This window comes from Gymnoscopelus microlampas (assembly GCF_963454915.1).
Source record: "Gymnoscopelus microlampas genome assembly, chromosome: 9".
NCBI lineage: Eukaryota > Metazoa > Chordata > Actinopteri > Myctophiformes > Myctophidae > Gymnoscopelus > Gymnoscopelus microlampas.
Genome location: NC_139946.1, coordinates 25,256,457 through 25,279,808, shown reverse-complemented (window position 1 = coordinate 25,279,808; position 23,352 = coordinate 25,256,457). Strand labels below are relative to the sequence as shown.

At 45.8% G+C, this 23,352-nt stretch overlaps 1 protein-coding gene across 1 annotated transcript in view; it reads left to right on the top strand.

Moving 5' to 3' along the window:
• The first annotated feature begins 205 nt into the window (after positions 1 to 205).
• scfd2 (sec1 family domain containing 2) overlaps positions 206 to 23,352 on the top strand; it is a 185,689-nt gene continuing 162,542 nt past the window's right edge. The window contains exons 1-3 of the mRNA XM_084067522.1: positions 206 to 1,112; positions 1,481 to 1,649; positions 16,004 to 16,131. Coding sequence (XP_083923648.1) covers positions 296 to 1,112; positions 1,481 to 1,649; positions 16,004 to 16,131 — 1,114 coding nt within the window. The 5' untranslated portion in view covers positions 206 to 295. The remainder of the gene's footprint in view (positions 1,113 to 1,480; positions 1,650 to 16,003; positions 16,132 to 23,352) is intronic.

Below are 23,352 nucleotides of genomic sequence, written 5' to 3'. Positions count from 1 at the left end.
CTTTTCCTCAAGTGCATTTTTAATTCCGGACTTTTTCTTGTGAGTATTTCTACATTGCAGTATTGATACTTTTACTTTAAGTAAACATGGGAGATTGGGAGTACTTTTCCCACCACTGTTTATCACACAGCCACAGGATGACGCGTATCTGCAGCGACGAGCAGCAGCTGCCACGTCACCATTGAGGGACTCACATGGTGTTTGTTGATGTTTTGGGGAATGAAAGCTGCCATCTGCATGACATCTCCTATGCGTTTGGGATTTTTGCGTCGTTAAAAGGTTAAAACACCCGACAATGTCGACGAGCGAGCCTTTCACCCTCTTCCCTACGCAGACGTGGGACAGGGTGCTGTCCAAGGTAAAGAAAGCCGTGGTGTTTATGGACGACAAGTGTGCAGAGAGTCTCCACTGGAACGGAGGAGCCGCGGCTCTGCTGGAGGCTGGGGCTCGGAACCTCAAGCAGTTCTCCTCCTTTGAAGCCGGCGGGCAGAACGAGCCCAAAGCCGTGTTCGTGGTGAGCACGTTGCTCAAAGGCAGGACGGTGGACGTCCTCAGAGACATCATATCCGTCAGCCACTTCCAGTACTGCGTGGTGGTCACCACGGTTGCCCACTCCGTGCACCTGCTCGCCAATAAGGTCACCACGGAGATGGAGGGCAGCCCCGTGTTCGAGCAGTTTGAGGAGAAGCTGTGCGAGTGGATGGGGGACATGAACTACACGGCCGAGGTCATGCACGTCCCTGTCGTCTTTGCCCCCCTGTCCCAGCAGCTCATCCTCACGCCCGCCTTCGCTCACCTTTTCCCCTTGCTCTCGCCGCCTGACCTGGAGGCGATCAACGCCACGCGCCCCGAGAAGAAGAGGTTCGGCAGCCTGGCCGACGTGGACATGCACTCCCTGCCCCCTGAGCTGCAGATCGAGATCAAGTCCCTGACCTCTGTGCTCAATGCCATGTTCGAGGCCGGCGCCACCTGGGCAGAGAGCTTCGCCGTGGGTCCGCTGAGCCGCATCATAGCGGGGGACCTGGCCAATCATCCTCAGGCCAAACACCGCAGGAAGACTGCGCCCAATAAGGCATCAATCATTTTTGTGGATAGAACAATGGATCTTACAGGTGAAGCCCAAGGATATATATAGTCTCTGGAGTAGAATTATGTCAAGTAGACACAATGTGCTATAATATGCTGTTCCCTCCACCACTGCCTGTGTCCCCACAACACATGACTCCCCCTGTTCCACACATGCATGAGCCTGGGGCAGGGTTGGGTTGTTATATCATTTAACTAAGGCCTAGTAGAGACTAGAGCATTCTAAGACTATTTTAGGTTATAGAGCTCAGCTAACATACTGTTACAATGCTCGTAACTTGTGTGTCAAAGGTTTGGCCAAAAACAAGGCCCCTAAAATATGTTCTGTACGTGTCTTTAACAAACAAGATATTAACATTCCACTGTCAATTATTGTATTTTTGTGGGTACTCAGGAGCGGTGGGTCACCATGGAGACAACCTGGTGGAGAAGATTCTGACAGTGCTGCAGCTCTTGCCTGGTCATGTGACAGATGTAAAGGTGGACATGTTGGAGCTCACCAGACTACAGCGAACCCCTGACTCCCACACCACATTGGCACCTGGATGCCTGGCACAGACCCAGTGAGTACAACGAGTCCACAATCACACCCAGCAGAGTCATTCATTAGAATACAGGAACGCTCGCCTCAAAACACTCTCGCCCCGGGTCAAATCCCTCTAACCGACCTCGGAACGGTAGCCACCAGGCATTCCTAAACGTAACGTAACCTCAGTAAAACTATGCCTAAACATAACCTTATTCCTAAACGTAACCTCAGTAAAGCTATGCATAACCCTAAACGTATCCCTAACCTTATCCTCCGTAAAACGAATGCAAGAATACAAGAACTGTTGGGGGCAAGTGTGTTTTGGGGAGAGCGTTCCAGTTACCATTCATTATATCACATTAATGGTAGGGTAAGTGATTTGCGTTGGTTAAAATAATTGTTAAATAGCTCTATATTCTGATAGTACTCATTGCTATAGAGTGTTTGATCAGTATTAGGAGTCTCCTTGTCTCTCCACCTCTTTATTAAACAGAAAATGCATTTTTGTTTCAGTTTCAGTTTCATTTCCAATTTTATCCAATCAGGATAGAGAACTCAATCAGGATATAGATTAAACAAGTGAAATTGGAAGTGATGACACTAAGAAATGAGCAGACAAAATTGGAACTGGAACACTATTCAAATTAAGCTTAAAAATGGGTACTTTCTCCTGATTGGCTGAGATTTTGACACCTACCGAAAAATGTATTTTCTGTTTATTAAAGAGCTGGAGAGGCAGGGAGACGACTGTTACTGAAAAAACACACTATAGCAATGATTACTATCAGAATATAGTATTTTAACCTTTTAACAAAATACTTTTTGTTTTAACCAAAAAATATCACTTACCCTACCTTTAACCCTGGCATCCCTATCCGTTGGGCATGTCATTATAGGCCAAACATTTATAAAGATTTCAAAAATAGCATCGCAAAGCGTTGTGAGAACGGCTATTTTCGCTATTCATCATATGATGAATATAGGGCCTAAGTGGTTAATCATTGTAGTGTGTAGTATTTGTGTTATTGTAAAAAAAAAAATCAGAGCATAGGGGTTAGGAATATAGCATGCATCCAAATCTAATTATTGGGACAATACTTTAACACTCAAGGAATTAGACTTAGTAATTTGGTAAATTTACTTTTGATTTTAATGACTGGATTTAAATACATTTTTAATTTCAACTTTGTATATCACACTGTCAAAAAACAAGACAGGGTCTTACAACGGCATGGCTACCATGTGGATATCTGACTTCATGTGGCCAGTCTATGATGTGAGACATCTTATTTATTTAGACTATAACAAAACATTTATATCCCACAGACTGTACTATACTGTAAAAGTGACGTAAAGGGACACTTTTTAATCTGAATCCTATCATTATGCACTATGAGTACATAACACTTATGTGTTCTCAGGGCCTTGCTCTCTCTGCACTAGAAACACCAGCCTATATAAAACCCATCAAAATACGTCATTTTTACGTATGCCGGCGGTAACACAACGTATTGGGAAGTGTCATGCCAGATTTCCCCCATCCTGAGAATCTCTTTCTGGAAACTGTCTGGAAACAAACAAAAACTGTTTTGCACCTGTAAACCTGTGATGTGACGATGAAGGTGATTCTCTGATTCTGGTAAATATCTGTGAAGTTGCCCTTTATGGCATGTTATTATTTAATTGACATGGACATCACAATTACATTGGACAAATCAAATTATTTGAATGTTATAACACAAGTGCGAATTGTCAACACCTGTCCACAGGAGGCTTTTCTCCCATTAAGGTTCAAGTTAGTTAAAGTGAACAAAACAATATTCACAGGTGATTCAGTTGATAAGGCTAGGATATGTTATGTACCCCGCTCGTTGTTCTCCAGCGAATCTGGCAGTGCAACAAAAAAACATAGCCCTCGACAGATTTGGTCTGGTCCCGCTCGGTTGTTATTGGATTTCCCTGCCCCCGAAGTTGTGGGGCACCAATCCGGGCCCAGTATGCAAATATGGGGTGGGTTTATCACCAGAGGCATTTTTTTAATTCGCCCCTTGGAAATGCAGGTTCCACGCAGAGATTCCAGACTAATAACTACGCAGTGATATTAGTCTGGCCATGCCAGGCTAGTGGTGGCGGTAACAGATGTAGAGGAAGCGCTGGGAGTCCCTGACCCTAACCTGGCTCACGCTGGCAATGCGATTGTAGATCTTCTTTACACACTCATGTTTTTGTGTGAAGCAGTAGGCTGTCAAATTCTAGAGCTTTCTCCTTGTTGTCCTCCACGTCAGACATCTTATGACATCAGTCATCTTATGATGTCAGACATCTTATCTCATGAGGTATCTATGATGTATGATATGACACCATATTTGTTCAAGGTTTCAACCCCTTCAGAGTCTAATTGACTTCCAGACAGTAACTTCCTTGTTCTGTGTCGTGTCTGTCAGTTTTCATATATCTGCGCATATCGGATATATACTGTATATCTGTGATCTGCTTTTACCAAGTAATACATCTGACCACAGTAAGGTCTACAGTATTCATGTACATATTTGTATAAGGGTCTGTCTAAAGTGTCCTGGTAGGCAGGCATAGAAGAGCAATTACACAGTCAAAACAGAATAAGCCAGCCATTGTACAGCCACAGTATAGTCTACAGAATCTGTACTCAATGTTAGTGCAGCTGTGTGTGTGTGTGTGTGTGTGTGTGTGTGTGTGTGTGTGTGTGTGTGTGTGTGTGTGTGTGTGTGTGTGTGTGTGTGTGTGTGTGTGTGTGTGTGTGTGTGTGTGTGTGTGTGTGTGTGTGTGTGTGTGTGTGTGTGTGGGGTGGACTGGTTGTTTTATGGCTGGTGGTCTGGCAATGTCTTGTGGGGTGGAGGGCTTTAAACATAAGGGTCTTATGCTGTCATATATAATAGGAATGGCTTGAAATAATCCTGGACATTTGTTTACAGAAAGAGAGCTGGTTGATGATCCCAAGTAAAAGTATTAGAATATTGTACATGCAGGTGCAGGACTCATATATAATTATGCACTTCTTGATACATATATACACACACACACACACACACACACACACACACACACACACACACACACACACACACACACACACACACACACACACACACACACACACACACACACACACACACATTTGAAATATTTATTTATGTCCACATAAACAGAAGTACAAGACACACACACACACGTACATTTGAAATATTTATTTATGTCCACACAAACAGAAGTACAAGATGTACAAAGGACATAGACACTGCCAGTGCAGTCAGATAAAGGGAAAACAGCCAGTTACAAAGTGCATGTAAAGCAGAGCATTGTTACATACAAAACAAAAGATGGCATACTTGTCGAACACAGCGGACAACAATCATGGCTAAAGGAAACAACGCCTCCTCCAAATTGAGCGGCTTCCTATAATAGCTGATATTGAGCAGTACCTTGCTAATTGTTTAGCCCTCCTTTTGGAGAGGCCGGCCATTTGCAGGCCCCTCACAACCAACTTGTGCACGTGTCCTAGACTAGCAAAGATAAAAATCAAAAGTTTACATCTGTAGCCTAGCTGAGAGATGGTCTGCTCTAGCTGATGATATTTGAAATGATGAAACGCCATTAAGAACCTGATTATTATGAAACTATTCACAGATAAAACACCTAGTTCTGAGCCTGTTAGTTTGACTTGGACCAGGTGTGACTACCTACTGTAAATCAGTCATCCCCACATCTTAACTTGTATTGTAAGTAATTTTGTCCATAGAAAACATGGACAAACATGATGTTTAACTTACTGCTTTGCGAGACAAGAGTTGTGTTTCGTATTTGTGCAGAGTGCCGACACAAACGGCTTACACAGTCAATGGATCATGATCCAACCATTTTATCTTTCATCCCCCTCTCCCCACACCTTCATGTGGCTTGAGTCCCACATGACTAGCGGTAGGTGCCAGGGGCTCGGTGGAGCTTGCCTTCAGCCCAAGCCTATCAGGAAACACGGGCTGGCTGCCTGCGGTGGGGCTTAGTGTTCCTCCTCCTCTGCTTCCCTCTGCAGCTGCAGGAGGTGAACATTTTGAAGTGAGGCGGATTGGACTGTGTAAATGTGAAAAGGTACAGGCTCTTGGACGTGCTCAGGAAGAGGCCATTATCTCTAAACTTCTTTGCCATTTCTTACTATTTTGAAAAACATTTTCAAATAGTTCAACTAGCCGATCTACATCGACATGTTGTGAGCTTGTAGACTATTTGAAAATGTTTTTCAAAATAGTAAAAAATGTCAAAGAAGTTTAGGGATAATGGGTAAGGCGCCGCCCACAATAAAGCCCTCAGAGCCTGAGATGTGACTGGGCCATGTGGCCTGACAGATCCTATCAGAGTTTGTTATACACTGTAACACAATGTTTCTCAACATGGGGGTCCGGGGACCACCAGGGGTGCAAATGGACCATTATGGTTCCATTTGTACACTCAGTGTAGACCTTTTAATTTCAAGGTCCCCCAGTTTGATATGCATTAGGCCACGTACATCTGTTTGATAGATTGAATTTTATTATTATCTTTGGAAACTCAAATGTACAATCCTCAGAGTTACAGACCTGTATGGGTCTATTTGGACCCCTGGTGGTCCCCGGAACTGACGTTGAGACACAGTGCTGTAACAGAGCACTGTAGGGGCAGGTTGCACTGACCCTCACATACAGACCCCAGCCTGGGGCATGTCAGCCAAACACTGGCAATGAACCCACAAACACTCTGGTCGCTCTGACGATGTTTACCATACACAGTTGGCTAATCTCCGTTCACTGATAGGTCAGCTAGAGCCCGACCGATATATCGGTTTGGCTGATATACCGGCCATAATTTGATTTATTTGATGACATCAGTATCGGCATTGTGCAGCTGATAGATTTAAAGAGTTTTTAAAAATTGCTGATTTACAAACTAACCACATGTCAAAATATGACTCATGACCTTTTTATTTTTCTATGTTTTCACTTAACTTAAAATCTTACGTTTTTGTTTAAAGATTTGGCTTTTTGTTTAAAAAACAAAATATTGGTCAAAACATCAATGATAGGTTTTCGGTGGTGTATAGGACTCTTCAAAAGCATCGGCATTGGGCCCAAAAATCTGGCATCATACTATTAAAGATCAGTGCCTCATATTTTATCTTTGAGGCCAGTGTTTTTCCTGAACGTCTACACTGTAGTACTGATGGATAGCGCTGTCGCACTGAAGGAATTTCCCCTGCAGTGATTTAGGGTGGCTCAGCGGTATCATGTGGTATTAGCACAATTTTCTTTTTGCAAATTACTTCATTCAGATTTTAGTGCTATATAAATACGCTTTGTTGGGCTATTGCACACTGCCTTTTATAAATTGGCCTGGCTCTCCCTTTTCATTCAGTAGAAAGCCGAAATGTCCCCAAACTGAGGAAAGTGACATTTGCGGGAGGAAAACATTCCTGCACCTCCGTTTAGATTTCTCCCTACAGAAATCAGGATAATATAAGGCCTGTAAAGGTTAGACATCACAAGTCTGGGGAGCGTGTGGAGATTGAGGTCCCGGCAGATTTCAATGCAATCATTCCTCAGCCAGGGGTGTCAAGGGCCACAGCCAATGACCTTATCTCTAACAACTTATCAGTGACATAATACAACATGCACTCATGCACAAGAAATGCCATGCGCGCGCACACACACACACACACACACACACACACACACACACACACACACACACACACACACACACACACACACACACACACACACACACACACACACACACACACACACACACACACACACACAATACTACAGGGAGGGTCTCCTGGGACTAGAATCCACAGGAGTGTTATTGCCTGCGTTATCTCTGAGCAGATGGCCCAGTTACTTCTTATCGCAGATGTTTAGGAGATTGAATTGCTGCTGAGGCATTGCAGGTAATGTAACCTCTTAACCGCCTTCAAATGCACAGGCTGAGATGGTTGTTTATTATCATTACTCTACAGTGTTCCGAAACTCAGCTCTGCAGCTCAGCGCATGTGTCTCACAGCTCTGCCATTTTTGGTTTATGCAGAAATCTGTAATCATTGTAACCCGAAACCACTTGGTACCTTTTTATTGGGTGGTTTTTGCAAAATCCTGTATTAGACCCCAGTCGACTCTGTGTGATTTGACTGGCTGTATGTTGAGGGCCCACCTATGCCCGGTGTTTGTATGACTATGATTTGCAGAGATATTTTTAGCCCTGACCACAATGTGTTATGATTGGTTTTGCTGTACAGGCCCGCTATGGCTTTAAATATTAGGTGTACGTCTAATTTGGACCTTTTTCGTTGTATGATTTCTTCCCCTCAGTAATTCCAGTCTATTTTTAGAGATCACTGTGTTTAAGAACCTTCCTTGGGTGGTCGTTGACTTTAGGCCTCAAACTTAAACCCCACATTTGCTTTGCGATTACTGTAGTATTGTCTTCCCTAACCCGGTGGGAAGTTTCCTTCACCGGCAGTCCTGACTTGCACTCAGTTGTTGTAATTCATGCCAGGGAGAGAAAGTAGTAACCACATTCAACCTGGCGTCCCTATTTTCCAAAATAGCGAAAACAGCAGATCTACAAGTTGTAGATCTGCTATTCGTGGCATGACAAAGTATATTGTCAGGGACTTAAGTGGTTAAACACGGTGCACACAGACGTTTTGCCTTTTGCAGTATTCCTGAATTACATGACAGTGCACTAGTGCGGTAGTTTTGTTTTCTTGGTTCGGAAGATAGTGACAAGATGCAGAGCGTGCACAGAGTGACGCTGAATGAAAGTGGCATAGGTAGGCTGGCTCCGTGCTCCTGCCTGTGTGCCTGTGTGTCTGCGGTCAGGTACCTTCCAGTCCACTATGTGTAATTTGCTGTGCTTGGCTGCAGAGCCCCCTTTGATCCTTGTGAAGGATATATGAACCATCTTTGGCAGGGGAAACCGAGTTTTCCTCCTGTGTCTCAGACTGAACCCCGATGAACTCCCCCCTGACACCCCCAAACCCCTGCCCCACCACCACGTCTGGCTACCTCAGACCCCCAATCCTGCGGTGGTGGGACGTCTTGGCATGCGGGCAGCGCCCCCAGCGCGGGTGGCCCGTTTGAGGTGTTCTCTGGGTCCGGCCCAGGAGCGGAGAGAGAGAGCCTGGCCGGCCTCGGGAGACGAACCGACCGCACCCTTGCTCTGAGAGGGGGGAGGAGGGGGCACCTCCTCCAAACGGGCCCGGCCGGCATACCCCTGCACGCCTACTTTTACCACCAGGAAGGAGAGAAAACACACACCTATTTCTGTACTGGCTGGGAAAAACTAGCGCGCCAACAGAAAGAAAACACACTCTTTATTTTCTCTGCCTGGGAACAGCAGTGCGGGAGAGGAGAGTATAGAGAGAAGAGGGCAAATGACAGAGCCGGCTAAGGACAGCTATCCTCGCTTTCACCCCGCAGAGAATGGAGAGGGTGTGTTAACAACAAGCCACAAGATCCCATGGCGGTTACTTATAGGCCCGATATTGTTTTTATGCTGTCAGAGTGCGGCTGTTCCAGAGGGTGGTGTTATTAAGAACAATGATGCAGACATTTATCTGAGGATAAACTCATCCTTCCACACACACAAGCCTCCTCCTCTTGGGTCATTACCATTGTGTATGGGTTTCCTACAGGATAAAGGCTGCTGTATGGAATATTTTAGGAGGCAGTTTATTCAGGATCAGTGGCCTGCAGAAGGGAGCGATCGTCACCAGTGTGAGAGTAGATAAAAGAGTCGGCTAGACCCCAACATGATAATAGATAGGAGGTTCCCTTTTTTTGCACACACACACACACACACACACACACACACACACACACACACACACACACACACACACACACACACACACTTGCACGAAGTGTAACATTGCAGGGTGAAGTCATAAACGTCATGCCGTGCAGCATGGAATGTCATCCATGAAGGAGACACTCATGTATCCTCGCTTTTAGCTCCTCACTGATGCCTTCTAGTCCTAATCCCTGCACTTCACTTGGAGCAGGAATAACCTGGCACAACAATGGTAAACTGAGATTAGTGAGATTAGAGGAGCGAGGAAATGTCAGGCAAGAGACCTGGATTGCATCCATAGTAAAGCACACCCTTCTAGAGAAGTTCCGTGGCATTAGTCAGGCGGTCCATTGATCCGATGGCGTGCATTATAACTAAGCCTAACAAACTATGCCTAACCCTAACCTTAATCCTAACCACAACCTAATTGGGATGGCATCCTTTCCTGTAAATAGCTACATAAACTGTAACTATTCAGGGAATCAGGTTAAAACTAACCTCACACTAATTGAACATTTGTCGGACTATTGAGACATCGGACTAATGGGACTTTAGGGCATCCTACGTGCCCAAGTACATGAGTTCCTCCACCTAAGCATCAAGTGCTCTGTTTCCGTCAGCGCTTTCTTGCGTAACCCCCTCCCCATGCTCCATGCCATCTTAAAAGCATCACATTTACTTCGGTTACTTGATGTTCACTTCTGGGCCCGATTGCCCGCGTTTCTCTCTCTGCCAAAATTGCATATCACTTTATGAATAATGAATAATCTTGCATTTATTCATATTAACATGATAAAAGGGTAAAACCTGCCAAATGATGGCACTTCTCATCCAACCCCCTGACTCTGGCAGAAGTTACTGCTTCCCCAAGCCCCCCTGCTGCCAAGCCTCTGTTTGAAGTGGAGAGAGAGGATGAGGTAGGACACATGGGGAGATAACTAGAGGAGCCTCCTGTTTCTATCCCTTTCTATTACCCTGCGTTTATCCATTTACCATTTTCTCTATCTCTTTCTCTCTCTTTGTCCACCCCTTACATGTTTTTTTCTCTCTTGTTTTTGTCTCTGTCAAGTCGAAGGTCCTTGTCCGTCCGTGTGTGTCCGTGTGTGTGTGTGTGTGTGTGTGTCTGTCCGTCCGTCTGTAAGCAGCTAATCTCCGGCACCGTGGGACTGATAGGCATGAAACTGTGCACGCATAGTCCTTGGAGGCCAAGTAAAAACCTCTGCCCCAAATCTCTCACATCGGCCTGTTATAGCGCCACCAGGAGGCCGACTTTTGCAACAAAAAAAAAAGTCAGATTTTTCATATTCCATCCTGATTGGCTAAGATTGACTTCTAAAGTTTGCAGTAGTGGCCCGTTTCAAACAAAAAAACACAACGTCCCCACACACATGTAGTCTCTATGGTTAGTGGGAGGGTGTAGACAACCATGTGTCTCCTCCGATAAACATGAAGTTGCCAGCTGCTTTTCACCTGACAGTGAGCAGTTTCATTGGGAGCACGTAACACTTTCAAAGGAACATGCTATCCCTTCCAGTTTTACTCCCTTGCTGAACAGACCTACCTGTAGGAGTGGCTAGTATAGAAACCGAGATCACCGTCCCCTGCTGGCTTCCCAACCTCAAACTCGACCAGCAAACCAGATGCCCTTGCGTTACGCAGACGCCAACCCTTAGCAATCTTTGTAATCTTATAGAAATCTGGAGTGTCGGGCCTCCATCCCAAACGCACACATGTATACTTTCATCCTGCCCTCTCTTTTCCAGTCCCTCTCTCTCCCTCTCTCTCTCCCTCTCATCTTGTGTTCGTGTGGTACTTTGGGATGTTTACAGTTAACCCACGGTGTTTTTACGTCCCATTAAACACACTCCACAACTGACACGCTCCCCCCGCGAGGAATGGTCAATGTCTGTGGCCCGGGTCCTAGCGAGCCCACAGCGTTAGGGGCTCCTCTGCGTCTATGGCGTACGGGCCCATGGGAGAACTGGTGTGAGTCATGTAGCATTATGGAGAAGATCAGACTTTGAGGTTTTTGAGGTGCTTTTTGAGGACTGGCGTGTCACATCGGGAAGTCATTGGAGCCGACATTCAGCGGAGGGTACTGCGGGCTGTAAAGCCCACTCTGTCTTAACTGACATTGACAAACTCCCAAGATGAACTGTGAAATAATTATGCGAGCGATGACTCACGGATCATTTAACGAACCAGTAATTCCAGGGTATTCTTTCCTTTGGTGTTTGTATGATTGAGAGAAACCAGAGAGAGGGAGAAGAAAATCATAAAACATGTTCAATAAATGACTCAAGAGTGTGTGTGCGTGCGTGTGCGTGTGCGTGTGCGTGTGTGTGTGTGTGTGTGTGTGTGTGTGTGTGTGTGTGTGTGTGCACGCGTTTGACCGAGTGCCGAGGGGGCTACAGGATGAGGGCTTAAATTGGACGATTCCTGAGTCAGAACCGTTAGGCCCATAGTTTAGCTGTGCCTCACAGGTTTCCAGGAACAACTCCCCTAGTGGGCCCACCCGCCCACACACTCATTAAAACAGTGATTCTCAAACCTTTTCATTTCAAGTACCCCCAGTTTACTATGCATTAGGCCACGGACCCCCATAACTCTGAGAGTGTATAAATGGAACCTCAGAGTCATCAGGGAAGATTCAGGTCAGGACTCTTGTCTTTACAGTTGTTTCCCTGATACATAGGACTGTCACAATTATGAAATGTTAGTTGACCATTAATTCATTTTAATTTAATTTTGGTTTACATTAGCACATATAAATAAATAAAAAATCTGTTCGCCTTTCAGGCTTTGAAAAAAGAAGTAAAATTGCACAGGACAGATATGACAAGTAATTTGAATACAAACCAATGTACTGAAATGTACCAAAAAAAGCACTGACAATGACAGAGATATCAAAATACACAATGTACTGTGGCCGAAACAGGCCATATATTTAATAATTGAAATCTTTAAAAAATGTATATAAATGTTTGAAAATAGCCGATCTGCAAGCTCACACCTTGTCACATTATATTGCGTTGTGTGAGCAACATTTCAACAATTTCTTTGCCCTAAATGCCCAGGTTGAAAGTGGTAAAAAGAGCACAGACAACGGCATGGAAATAATTATGACGGGAAATATGACATTTCTGTTGATTCTGTCCAGCTGTTTTAATAAAAGTGAATGGAAACTATTCTAAAGATTATTTAAAAAGAAATATTGCGATCATCTCAAATACTTGTGATCAGGTGATTATGCAATAATGGTGACTTTCAGCCAGGCCTATCAGGGAGAGATCCATGACTCCTGTCTCTCTGTTACAAGCTCTCGACGCGTGAGCGCTTTGAATACCAATGACCTCGTGATGGCCTAACAGTCATTACACATCTGGTGGAATTTAGCTGGAGAGCACATACAACATACACCCACTTAAAAAAAAAAAAAAAGGAAAAGAAAACACACTGAGCGCACAAGTTAACAGTCTACGCACAAATCAGGCGCAAGAGTGCCCCCTTCAGGTCCTAGAGGGGTTCTATCAAGTAGAACCATAGTGGACATTTCTGCATGCTCTCTCTCTCTCTCTCGCTCTCTCTCTCACACACGTACAACATGCAGCTGTCCAGACACACGCGACACCCCCTCCTCTAATAGTAGAGTGGTTAGTCAACAGTGTGTCCCGCCAGGGTCTGGGGGCCTCGCTCACACCCTGCTGCCGCTACAGAGCTCTCCCCACAGGCCTCAACCTTCCTCAGGCCTCAACCCAGCTCTGGTCCCTGAGAGAGAGAGAGGGAGAGAGAGAGAGAAACAGAGAGAGAGGGAGGGAGAGAGAGCAAGCAAGCTGTTGGGGGCAGGGTGGGCAGGGCGCCAAATTAGAACCATATTTCAGCCTACCAGGATCCTCCGTCTTCCTGGAATACACGCGGATATACAGGCTTAGGGGCTCACACACACACACACACACACACACACACACACACACACACACACACACACACACACACACACACACACACACACACACACACACACACACACACACGTATGTGCGCAAATACACACTTTGGGGGCAGATACTACAGCTTATGTACAGTGACATACAGTACACACACGCACGCACACACACACACACACACACACACACACACACACACACACACACACACACACACACACACACACATGAATCCCATGGCCTGGGCAAGTCATGCAGTCCTGGTATCTGAACCATGCATGTGTTAAGTATGCATGTGTTTACAACACACGTTATCATTGCTGACCCTCGTCCCCCCGCTGCGATATCGTGGATGAATAAATAAGAAATAAGCCTCCCTGATCAGGTCTCAGGTGGAGTTGTCGGGACGCATTATTCACCGCTCCCGTCTTCATCGCGAATGAAGTAAAGCAGGCGTTTGTCTGGCAGCGTTCGTAGCTAATGAAATGGTTTGGGTTTGTTTTTAGTTTTTTTTCCTCTTTCGTCTCACACTCAGTGTTGCCAGGTCTGCTTATTATAAGCGACTTTGGGCTTGTTTTTCTGTAAGTTGCTTGTAATATTCGTAGCTGCGGGTTGCTTTTTTGGGGTCTTGTTTCTAAAGTGTAGTTGCTTATTTGGGCTTGTTTCTAATGTGTAGTTGCTTATTTGGGCTTGTTTCTAAAGTGTAGTTGCTTATTTACTTCCAAATATTGTTTAAACCGGTGGTTCTCAAACATTTTCATGTCAAGGACCCCCTTCAAATTAATATGTATTTGTCCATGGACCCCCCATCTAAAAGTATTTTGGGATTTTTGTTGTTGAAATGTTTCAAAAAATGTTTCACTTTTTTTCCACGAGCTTGTAGATCTGCTATTTTCAAATATCACACGTATATAGGTTTAAAGTGCTCATGTGGCCTAGTTGCTTCTTTTGGGCTTGTTTTCATAGACCTGGCTGCTTATTTCTCTCGTAATATATGGCACACTGGGCTCGCCCATTGCATTCCGTTGTTGTTGAAGCGATCGTCGGTCCGCACGGCTTGTCCTGACGGAGACGAGCCATGTTTCGCTGTTTCTTTGTGTCTGGCTCGAGTGTGAAGATGGCGGCCGTCCCATCGTGAGCCCCCCTCTCCCACTCTCCTCCCGTCCAGCCCAGGCCCAAGGTCTGGAAGAGATTACATCTGATATTAAACACATGGCAGCAGTTACAGAGAGAGGGAGAGAGAGAAAGAAAAGGAGGAGAGAAGAGGAAAGACGAAAAAGAAAAACAGAGTAGATTTGTCAACGAGCCTCCCTCCCTCCCTCTCTTGCTCTCTTTTTCTGTCTTTTTTCCCCTTTACTTTTAATTCCCTCCACCAAATCCCGAGAGTGAGGCGGGGATTAGCGGCGTGTCCACACATCTGTACGAAGGCTGATTTATACTTAGCAGTACGACGGTGTCGCATGCCGATAATAGCCGGTCTACAAGCTCACAGCGCGGGGCAGATGCGACGCGTTGTGAGCTTGTCGATCGGCTATTTTCGGCGCACAACGCCGTCGTACTACAGAGCATACATTAGGCATCGTGAAACTCCAAAGCAGAACAGACAGACAGACAGAGAGGCAGACAGAACTCTTTATGTAAGCATCAAAGCCTCGGCACCTCCAACAGGGCGAGATACGCCGCGAGGCAGAGATATGAAATATGCCTTTGGCACGGGTTCAGATGCTAAAAACGTATTTATAGGACATGTCACTCTGCCAGAGGGAAATGGTGACGAAAAGTCCCGTGCGACACTCTTTGATTCCTCGGGGGGCAGATGTTAACAGTCTCAGCACGCGCACACACTCGCGCGCTCGTCTGTCATGTAAAGCCTCCCATCAGAGTTGTGGATCAGCGCGTTTCGTAACCCCCTCGGTAATGAGGAGATGGGCTCAGAAGACTGTTGTTCTGGACTGTGAGATGGTATCGTCAGGAGGGCTTTGCGATACGGGTCAGGCCCCTCTCTGGGCTCCTGCCGCTGCACTGCACTGCTTGTCTATGTTGGGAAAAAACACACAGATTGAGAGAGTTGTTGATGCTCCCGGTCTTAATTGGTGTTTTTTCCTGTTAGAGGTCACACAGGGGGGGTGGTCCACACCCGCCTGCCAATGTGCACGCTCTGTGCCAGTGCACATTGGCAGAATTTGGACTGGAAGGTGCACGGCGCGCGTGCACTCGCATGCAAATGTAAGCAGACTCAAACAATACAGTCAACTTCAACTTTATCGTCATATCACAAGTTTACAGATGTAAAAGACTGAGTGAATTCTTTTTTGGTAAAAGCTAAAATAGAAAAAAAAGAAAACGTCAAATAACAGGACACAATGTTAAAATATGTGTGTGTGTGTGTGTGTGTGTGTGTGTGTGTGTGTGTGTGTGTGTGTGTGTGTGTGTGTGTGTGTGTGTGTGTGTGTGTGTGTGTGTGTGTGTGTGTGTGTGTGTGTGTGTGTGTGTGTGTGTGTGTGTGTGTGTGTGTGTGTGTGTGTGTGTGTGTGTGTGTGCGCGCGCGCGCGACTGACCTTTCCGTGTGTTGCACCATCAGGTCCGATGCGTCCAGGGCTCTGTGGGAGGCCATGCTGACCAGTAAGCAGAAGGAAGCTGTGATGGAGGTGCACAGACACCTGGTGGAGGCCGCCAGCAAGGAGCAGCTGCCAATCAAGATGAGCATGGGTAAACCAACGGTCGCCATTTTTGCTTCACTCTCTCTCTCGCAATGAGATCCCCCCCGTTCCCAGACAAAACACTGACTGAACTCAGACACGCTGCGTTGCCAAGTATGAGGTTCATAGGAGGAATTACTTGTGGTATTGGCGCAGAGGCGCGGAGCATAATTTGATCAGAAAATGACACAGGGCGACCGACATGGGCGTACAGGAACATAGAGTACAACACTATAACCCCACATAACGTATAGTGTGGTGACAGATCGGACTAGTATAGACCGCCAGTGAGGTAGAGCCCTGCCAGCCGCACAGCGCGTCTGCCTAGTGTGTGCTGTAGCTGTGGCAGGCTGTGTGTGGAGCAACAACACATAAGGTGCATGGTACAGTAATGTTAAGCACTTCAGCCCTCTTTTATACTTTTACTTGTAGTGAAGAGTTTTTCATGTAGTGAAAATAGCCGATCTGCAAGGGCACAAAGCCTCGCATGGTGACGCGTTGTGAGCTTGTAAATATTTTCTGACGATGGGGGTTGGGCACCCTAACAGTTCAGCCAGATGACATAGAATGTACAACAAAAGCACATCAGATTGCATTGTGATACGATATACTTTATTGTTCCTGTGAGCAAAGTTGTCTTGGACCCAAATGCGGCACACATACAGTATAACTGCCTCAGTAGAAGTAATAAAAGACACACATCATATGAAGAAAGCTGCACGTGCTGTAGCAAATCAATGCCACAATATACACACATTGCACATTACACATGTTGCACTTAATACTCAACCAGGGGTAGGAACAACATGAAGTTATTACACACAATTACAATTTAGCTCAATCTCTCTCTCACTCTCCCTCCCTCCCCCTCTTCTCTCTCTCTATCGTTCTCTTAAATGTCTATCTATTAAAGGACATATACTGTAGGGTTGAAATGGTACATTATCATTTTATAAAAACAAAGCTGGACACACAGAGCAATAAAGGCACACAGAGCAGAAGTGTGATGGTAAAAGTAACAGTATAAGATGTGGAGCTGTAGTGTACAGCATGTTTAGAATGGCAGTGGTTGTGGGAAACAGAAGAGTTTGTGAGAGTGAAGAGCCATAGCGCCTCCTACTGAGACCCCGAGGCCGCTGCCGCTCTGCACGTATTTGCCCATGTGGCCACAGAGGAAATGTGAACCACATGTTGGCTCTCACACACGCACACACACACACACACACACACACACACACACACACACACACACACACACACACACACACACACACACACACACAAGCTGCTCTGGAAGACTTTTTGTTGTTTGTTAATGAAGCAGAGGGGGCTGAAGTGAAGGGTAAAAGTATGCAAAGACATGCAGAGATAAAGACACACACACACACACACACACACACACACACACACACACACACACACACACACACACACACACACCTTCACCTCTCTAAGTTTTCTGACTCATAGACATGAACGCATCAATCGTGCGTTGCATAGTGCGTTTACACATGCACACACACGGACAGACTGATTCATGCAGTTACGCACGTCGCACGCACAACCACACACACACACACACACACACACACACACACACACACACACACACACACACACACACACACACACACACACACACACGGGTAATATGCAGGTTCATAAGTGGCAGGGGGAGGTACTATAAGGAGGGCCAGGTCTCATTAAAAACCTGGCTGTAATATCACACACACACACACACACACGCACACACACACACACACACACACGCACGCACGCACGCACGCGCGCGCACACACGAACACACACACGTGTAGCCACGGCGGTCTTGTTTCACACGTCTGTGTTAAAGTGCAGCGTTTAGCCGCCCCTAAGCCTGAATGGCTGCTTTCCATTGGGTTTATGTGGACAAATGTACCTCGTCAACCAGAGAGAGAGAGAGCAGAGGCAGAGGGGCTATGAAGGAGAGCCACAGTAAAGTAGAGAACAAAAGACATTAGGGAGAAGAGAGAGTTTGGAGAGAGAGTTTGTAGAGAGAGAGAGAGATTATGGAAGGAGAGAGAGTTTGTAGAGAGAGAGAGAGAGAGAGAGAGAGAGATTATGGAAGGAGAGAGAGTTTGTAGAGAGAGAGAGATAGATTGTAGAATGAGGGAGAGAGAGAGTGATGCCGATATGGCAGTAAGCTGTTCCCACATGTTGACGGACAGCCTGTTGATTTTGTGTCCCCGCAGGGAGCCAGAGAGAGAGAGAGAGAGAGAGAGAGAGGAGAAAAAGAGAGAGAGAGGGGGGAGAGAGAGAGAGAGAGAGAGCGAGATAGAGAGAGAGAGGGGAGAAAGGCAGAAGGCATTGCCAAAAGCCCTACATACTGGATCTTTATCCCCCTTTGGCAGAGAACCAGCCTCCCCCCTTCTCCCTCTCTCTTTCTCAACCTCCATCACCCCCTTCAGCACCATTACCCCCTCCAACACACACACACACACACACACACACACACACACACACACACACTTAACACAGCATTTTCCCATCCCAGCCACCCTCATCTCACCACCAGCAGAGCACCATTCATCCTCCCTGGGCTCCACAATAAAGTACCCGTCACAGTTGTATGGCCGTTCCCCCCCCGCCCGCCCCGCAGGGTCGACCCGCGCACATGTCATCCTCGTCAGGTCACACGCCGCTGCAGCGTGACCGATGCAGGGCCTACACACACTTTCACATATCAGCCTCGTCCAGCCTTGGCTCAGTTTCCAGCTCACGAGAGGATAAGATCGTCCTGGGAGAGAGAGAGAGAGGGGGAAAGAGAGATAGATAGATAGAATAACGTCGCTGTCGGGCAGAAACCTTGTATATCCATATTTTTCAACTTTTTATGGTTTTGTTTCCCCCGTAAATGAATGTCCTACTTTGTCTTAAAAGTAGCAAAACTTGCAGATCTACAAGCTCACGCGACGCCATGCGTTGTGAGCTTGTATATCTGCCATTTTTGTAAGTGGAAGTGGTTAAGTGTGTCTGTGGGTTTTATACATATTGAACCAAATGAAAAGTATTAAGAAGAGCTTGTGACTAAAGTATAGGATCCATCGGCTCCTCAGGTTCTTTTCCCTGAGAAGTAACGGTTTGAGACATACAAGGTTTCTGGCCGTTTGTCAGAGCATGAGAATGTTCTGCTAGAGATACAGTGAGATCACGCAGGTTTCTCACAAATACAATGGATTCTGATGAAATAGTCCTCCTGTGTGTGTTGTGAAAGTGAGTCTGTGTGTGTGTGTGTGTGTGTGTGTGTGTGTGTGTGTGTGTGTGTGTGTGTGTGTGTGTGTGTGTGTGTGTGTGTGTGTGTGTGTGTGTGTGTGTGTGTGTGTGTGTGTGTGTGTGCGCGTGCGTGCGTGCGTGCGTGCGTGCGCGCGCGCGCGCGTCTGCGTGTACATACGTGCACGTGTGTATTAGAAACAGAGGGAGGGAGCCCAGTGTTTGTGTGTGTGTGTGTGTCTTTGCGTGCACATACGTGCACGTGCGTATTAGAAACAGAGGGAGGGAGCCCAGTGTGTGTGTGTGTGTGTGTGTGTGTGTGTGTGTGTGTGTGTGTGTTTTATGGTGTTTTAGCTCTGAGCAGGGAATTGTTTGGACAGCTTTGGTTTCTGTCTCAGCAAACATGCGCTTATGTGTCCGTTGTGTTGCATGTCACATTCCTATTCTCTGCTTATGTTCTGCAAGGGAATATATATATATATAAGACATACAGTTACAATGTCAGTGCCAGTGGTGGAAAAATACTTTTACTTAAGTAAAAGCTTAAGTTAAATAATTGTAGTTGAGTAAAAGTTAAAAAAGAAAGGCCTTTTGAGATGTACAGCGCGTCACGCACTTTGAGCTTGTATATCTGCTATTTTTGAATAGCCAACGCTAAAATCTAAAACGACGGACGCTTTCCCGGTTTAATACTGGGAGAATACAGTATGTGTTTACTTGATGTGTGTTCATATTGCAGTGGAAGTGAACTGTGTTGACAAGGTCTGCGCTGACTCTCTGACATAATGTGGCCTTATTCCCCCTGGTGCTTTTTCTTTTTTTCTGACAATGTCAAGAGCTCAGAGTCTGGCGGATAGAAAAGCATTTCAAGAGGCGAGGACACCGAGGGGGAGGTGCAACATCACTGTGCTGATATTTTATTTCTATTTCAGTGTTTTTAATAAAAGGGGACCACCCTTGTGAACGTCTTACACAAATGAAAAAGAGCTGTTTCATCCAGGAGTTGATTCATGGCTTTTGTTTATTACGGATTCTTTAATAGATTTGGGAGTTTTATGGGCCTTGAGGACATTATCCCCAATATCACTGCCGTCAAGTGAAATAAAAACACTGCAATATAATATGATAGGACCTCTGTGCTTTATCCATCGTACATCATCATTAAGCACTTAAATTTTATGCGACGAATAGCTAAAATAGCCGATCTGCAAGGTCACAACCGATGTGCGTGGCAACGCGTCGCAAGCTTGTAGATCTGCTATTTCTTTGCTCATGATGACATGCTCGAAATAGGGATGTCAGTTTAAAAGTGGTTAAGTACCACGCAATTGTCTCATGCAGAGATCAGATGTTTTGCACAGTGATTGACAAATCAAACTCGTTACACATGTACTGTACACACGCATCAGCTCACATGCACACGTACTCGCACACGCACGCATACTATCAGATGACAGCTATTTCCTGCTCCCTTAGCCAAACGTGTCTCTGTTGTGCCAGGAGAATGAATTAAAAAGCCTTGATAAACACATATTTCAAGCTGCGAGCCAGCGCAGGCCGTATAATCTCCAACGGGACATGAACGAGTGCAGCAATACGTCTCTTTCTCAACTTTTCTGAGAAGAACCCAGACGGACGTACTGTCTTTGCATACACACACACGTCCATGCACATAGACACTCTGCGGTGAGTGACTGAGTTAATGTGACAGTGAGGTTACTCCGTGTGCAGAAAAGTGTCCTCCACATCTTGTCCTGTACTCTGCAGTACAGTACAGTCTGAGAGCGGTATGTATGCAGGCCGCGGTGACACATCCATAAATATAACATCCAGGTCTTCCATCCACTCCCGACTCCCGAGTGCATAAATAAAAGTCTGCATGCCTTCCTGTGTCTTCCCGTTACATGTAGCGTAACTTACGAGGCCGTCCAAACCATTGAGGCTTTGCTGGCGGTCACTTAGCCCCTGAGTCACCCCACACGGATAGAATGCAAGTCATCTCCCCTGTCCAGTAAATCCTGCCCCTGGCCCCCGGCCGCTGGCCTCGCACCGTGGTTCAGCACTTTGACCATGGCTGGGATTCAGTAGCCATTTCAGGGCAGGACGATAAGTCACTGTATTTTACAGTATATCACGCCGGTATGCCTGCTATGGGAACTGTACCGACCTCAACCGCAAAGCATAGCAGAGGATCGTACGGACAGCCCAGCGCATCAGTGGATGGACATACTGTACGTTGTGTCAACAAAGCTCGCAGGCTTTTAAAGATCCTAGCCATCCCATTGGGATTTTCAGATGCTACCAAGTGGCAAGTGGCTTCGTAGCCAGAGAACCAAGGGCAGTTTATTTGCTAGTTACTTATGCCGTAATGCCGGACTATCAGGTTTATGAACGAACAAGCCAGAAAAAAAAAGCTTGGGAAACAGTCATACGCCCTCAACCACCACACTCTTATGTATTGTACCGGTACACAAGATGTAACGATAAAGAAACCTTGAACATTGATGAGAAAAATGCTCATAGCATAAAGGTTGATTTTTGTTAATGGTCATTTCTGTTGGAAATGCACTCAGATGTATAAAGAAAAATCCCCAAACGATCAGACTTGATGATAAAGTGCACACATAGTAGCATTCATCGTTGTTTGTGTTGTGAGTTTGTTCTTTGGTTATAATCAAAATGTACTCGTGTTTGGAAACATGCATGGAGGCATTATGCTGACGTGGACCCTACTTAGAATTGCCTTAATCTTGCTGCAAAATCAATCACAGTAGTACCAAAGCTCATATTAGCAACGAAATGTTCCAGTACATTTGTAGACCTAATAGGCTTCTGATTATATCCAAATTAATAACAGCATAATGCACACACACTCGCTCGGTCATAGAGTGCACAGTGAACGCCACAGGAGTGCTGAAAAGCCTTTGCATATATTCTGTCGGGTGGAAATCTTGTATGTCCAAAACCGTTTTTTAGGGTGCCAAGCACATAGTGCCGTGGTCCCTTTTTGTTTTTGTTGTTATTACGGGGCCAGGCTGCCAGCATGGCTCCTGGCCCTGTCTTAATGTTGCCTTTATTTCGTCACTTCTGCCACTTTTCGCAGTTCTAGCTGAACCGTGCATACGCCTTTTACGAAACCCGATAAGAGACAAACTAAGGTGCCTGAGCATAGCAGCAATGTATGTATACTGTGCATGATATACGTATAGACGCTAAGGTGCTTAGAGAGAAAAAGAGCGCAATAATAAAAAATCAAAAAAAGTTTGTGCGTTATACATGGGGATTAAGGTGCAGAGGGTCAGTGCGTGTTCACCTAAGGGTGGACTGACCCTGGTATAATCCGCAAGTAGCTCCATGAAGGAGAGCAACAAAAAGTAATCTTTAGCATTTTGACTAAAGCTTTTGCCACAAAGAGTACATTTAAAGCCCTTTCTCCTGTGTGTATCAACATGTGTTTCTTAAGATTAGCATTTTGACTAAAGCTTTTGTCACAAACTGTACACCTGAAGGTTTTTTTTCCCGCTGGTATGATTCCTCATAAGTCCAAGTCATTTTCCTGGTATAATAATCCACAGGTGTGTTCAGGAAGAGCCAGAAAAGTCTGCAGCCAGCTGGGCAGTACCGCCTGTTGTCAGGCTGCTGAAAAGGGCTCATGCTTCATTCAGCATTCTGACAGCAGCCGGGTTAAAACTATTCCAGAACCTGGTGGTGGAACTCTTGATACTGCGGTAGGTCCCCTTGCCCGGTCGCGGTCGTTGTAGGGTTCTGAACAGTCTGTGACTTGGGTGGTACTTGTCCTTGATGATGCGCTTGGCTTTGACCACGCACCGCTTCTTGTACAGATCCTGATGGTAGAGGGTCAGATCCATATGGTAGAGGGTCATGAAAAACTATCAAGAAATAATTCTCACAACTTTGAACAGGTACAACTCATGCCCTGTTTGACCTACAGCCATGAAACTTTGATACACATATTCGTTTT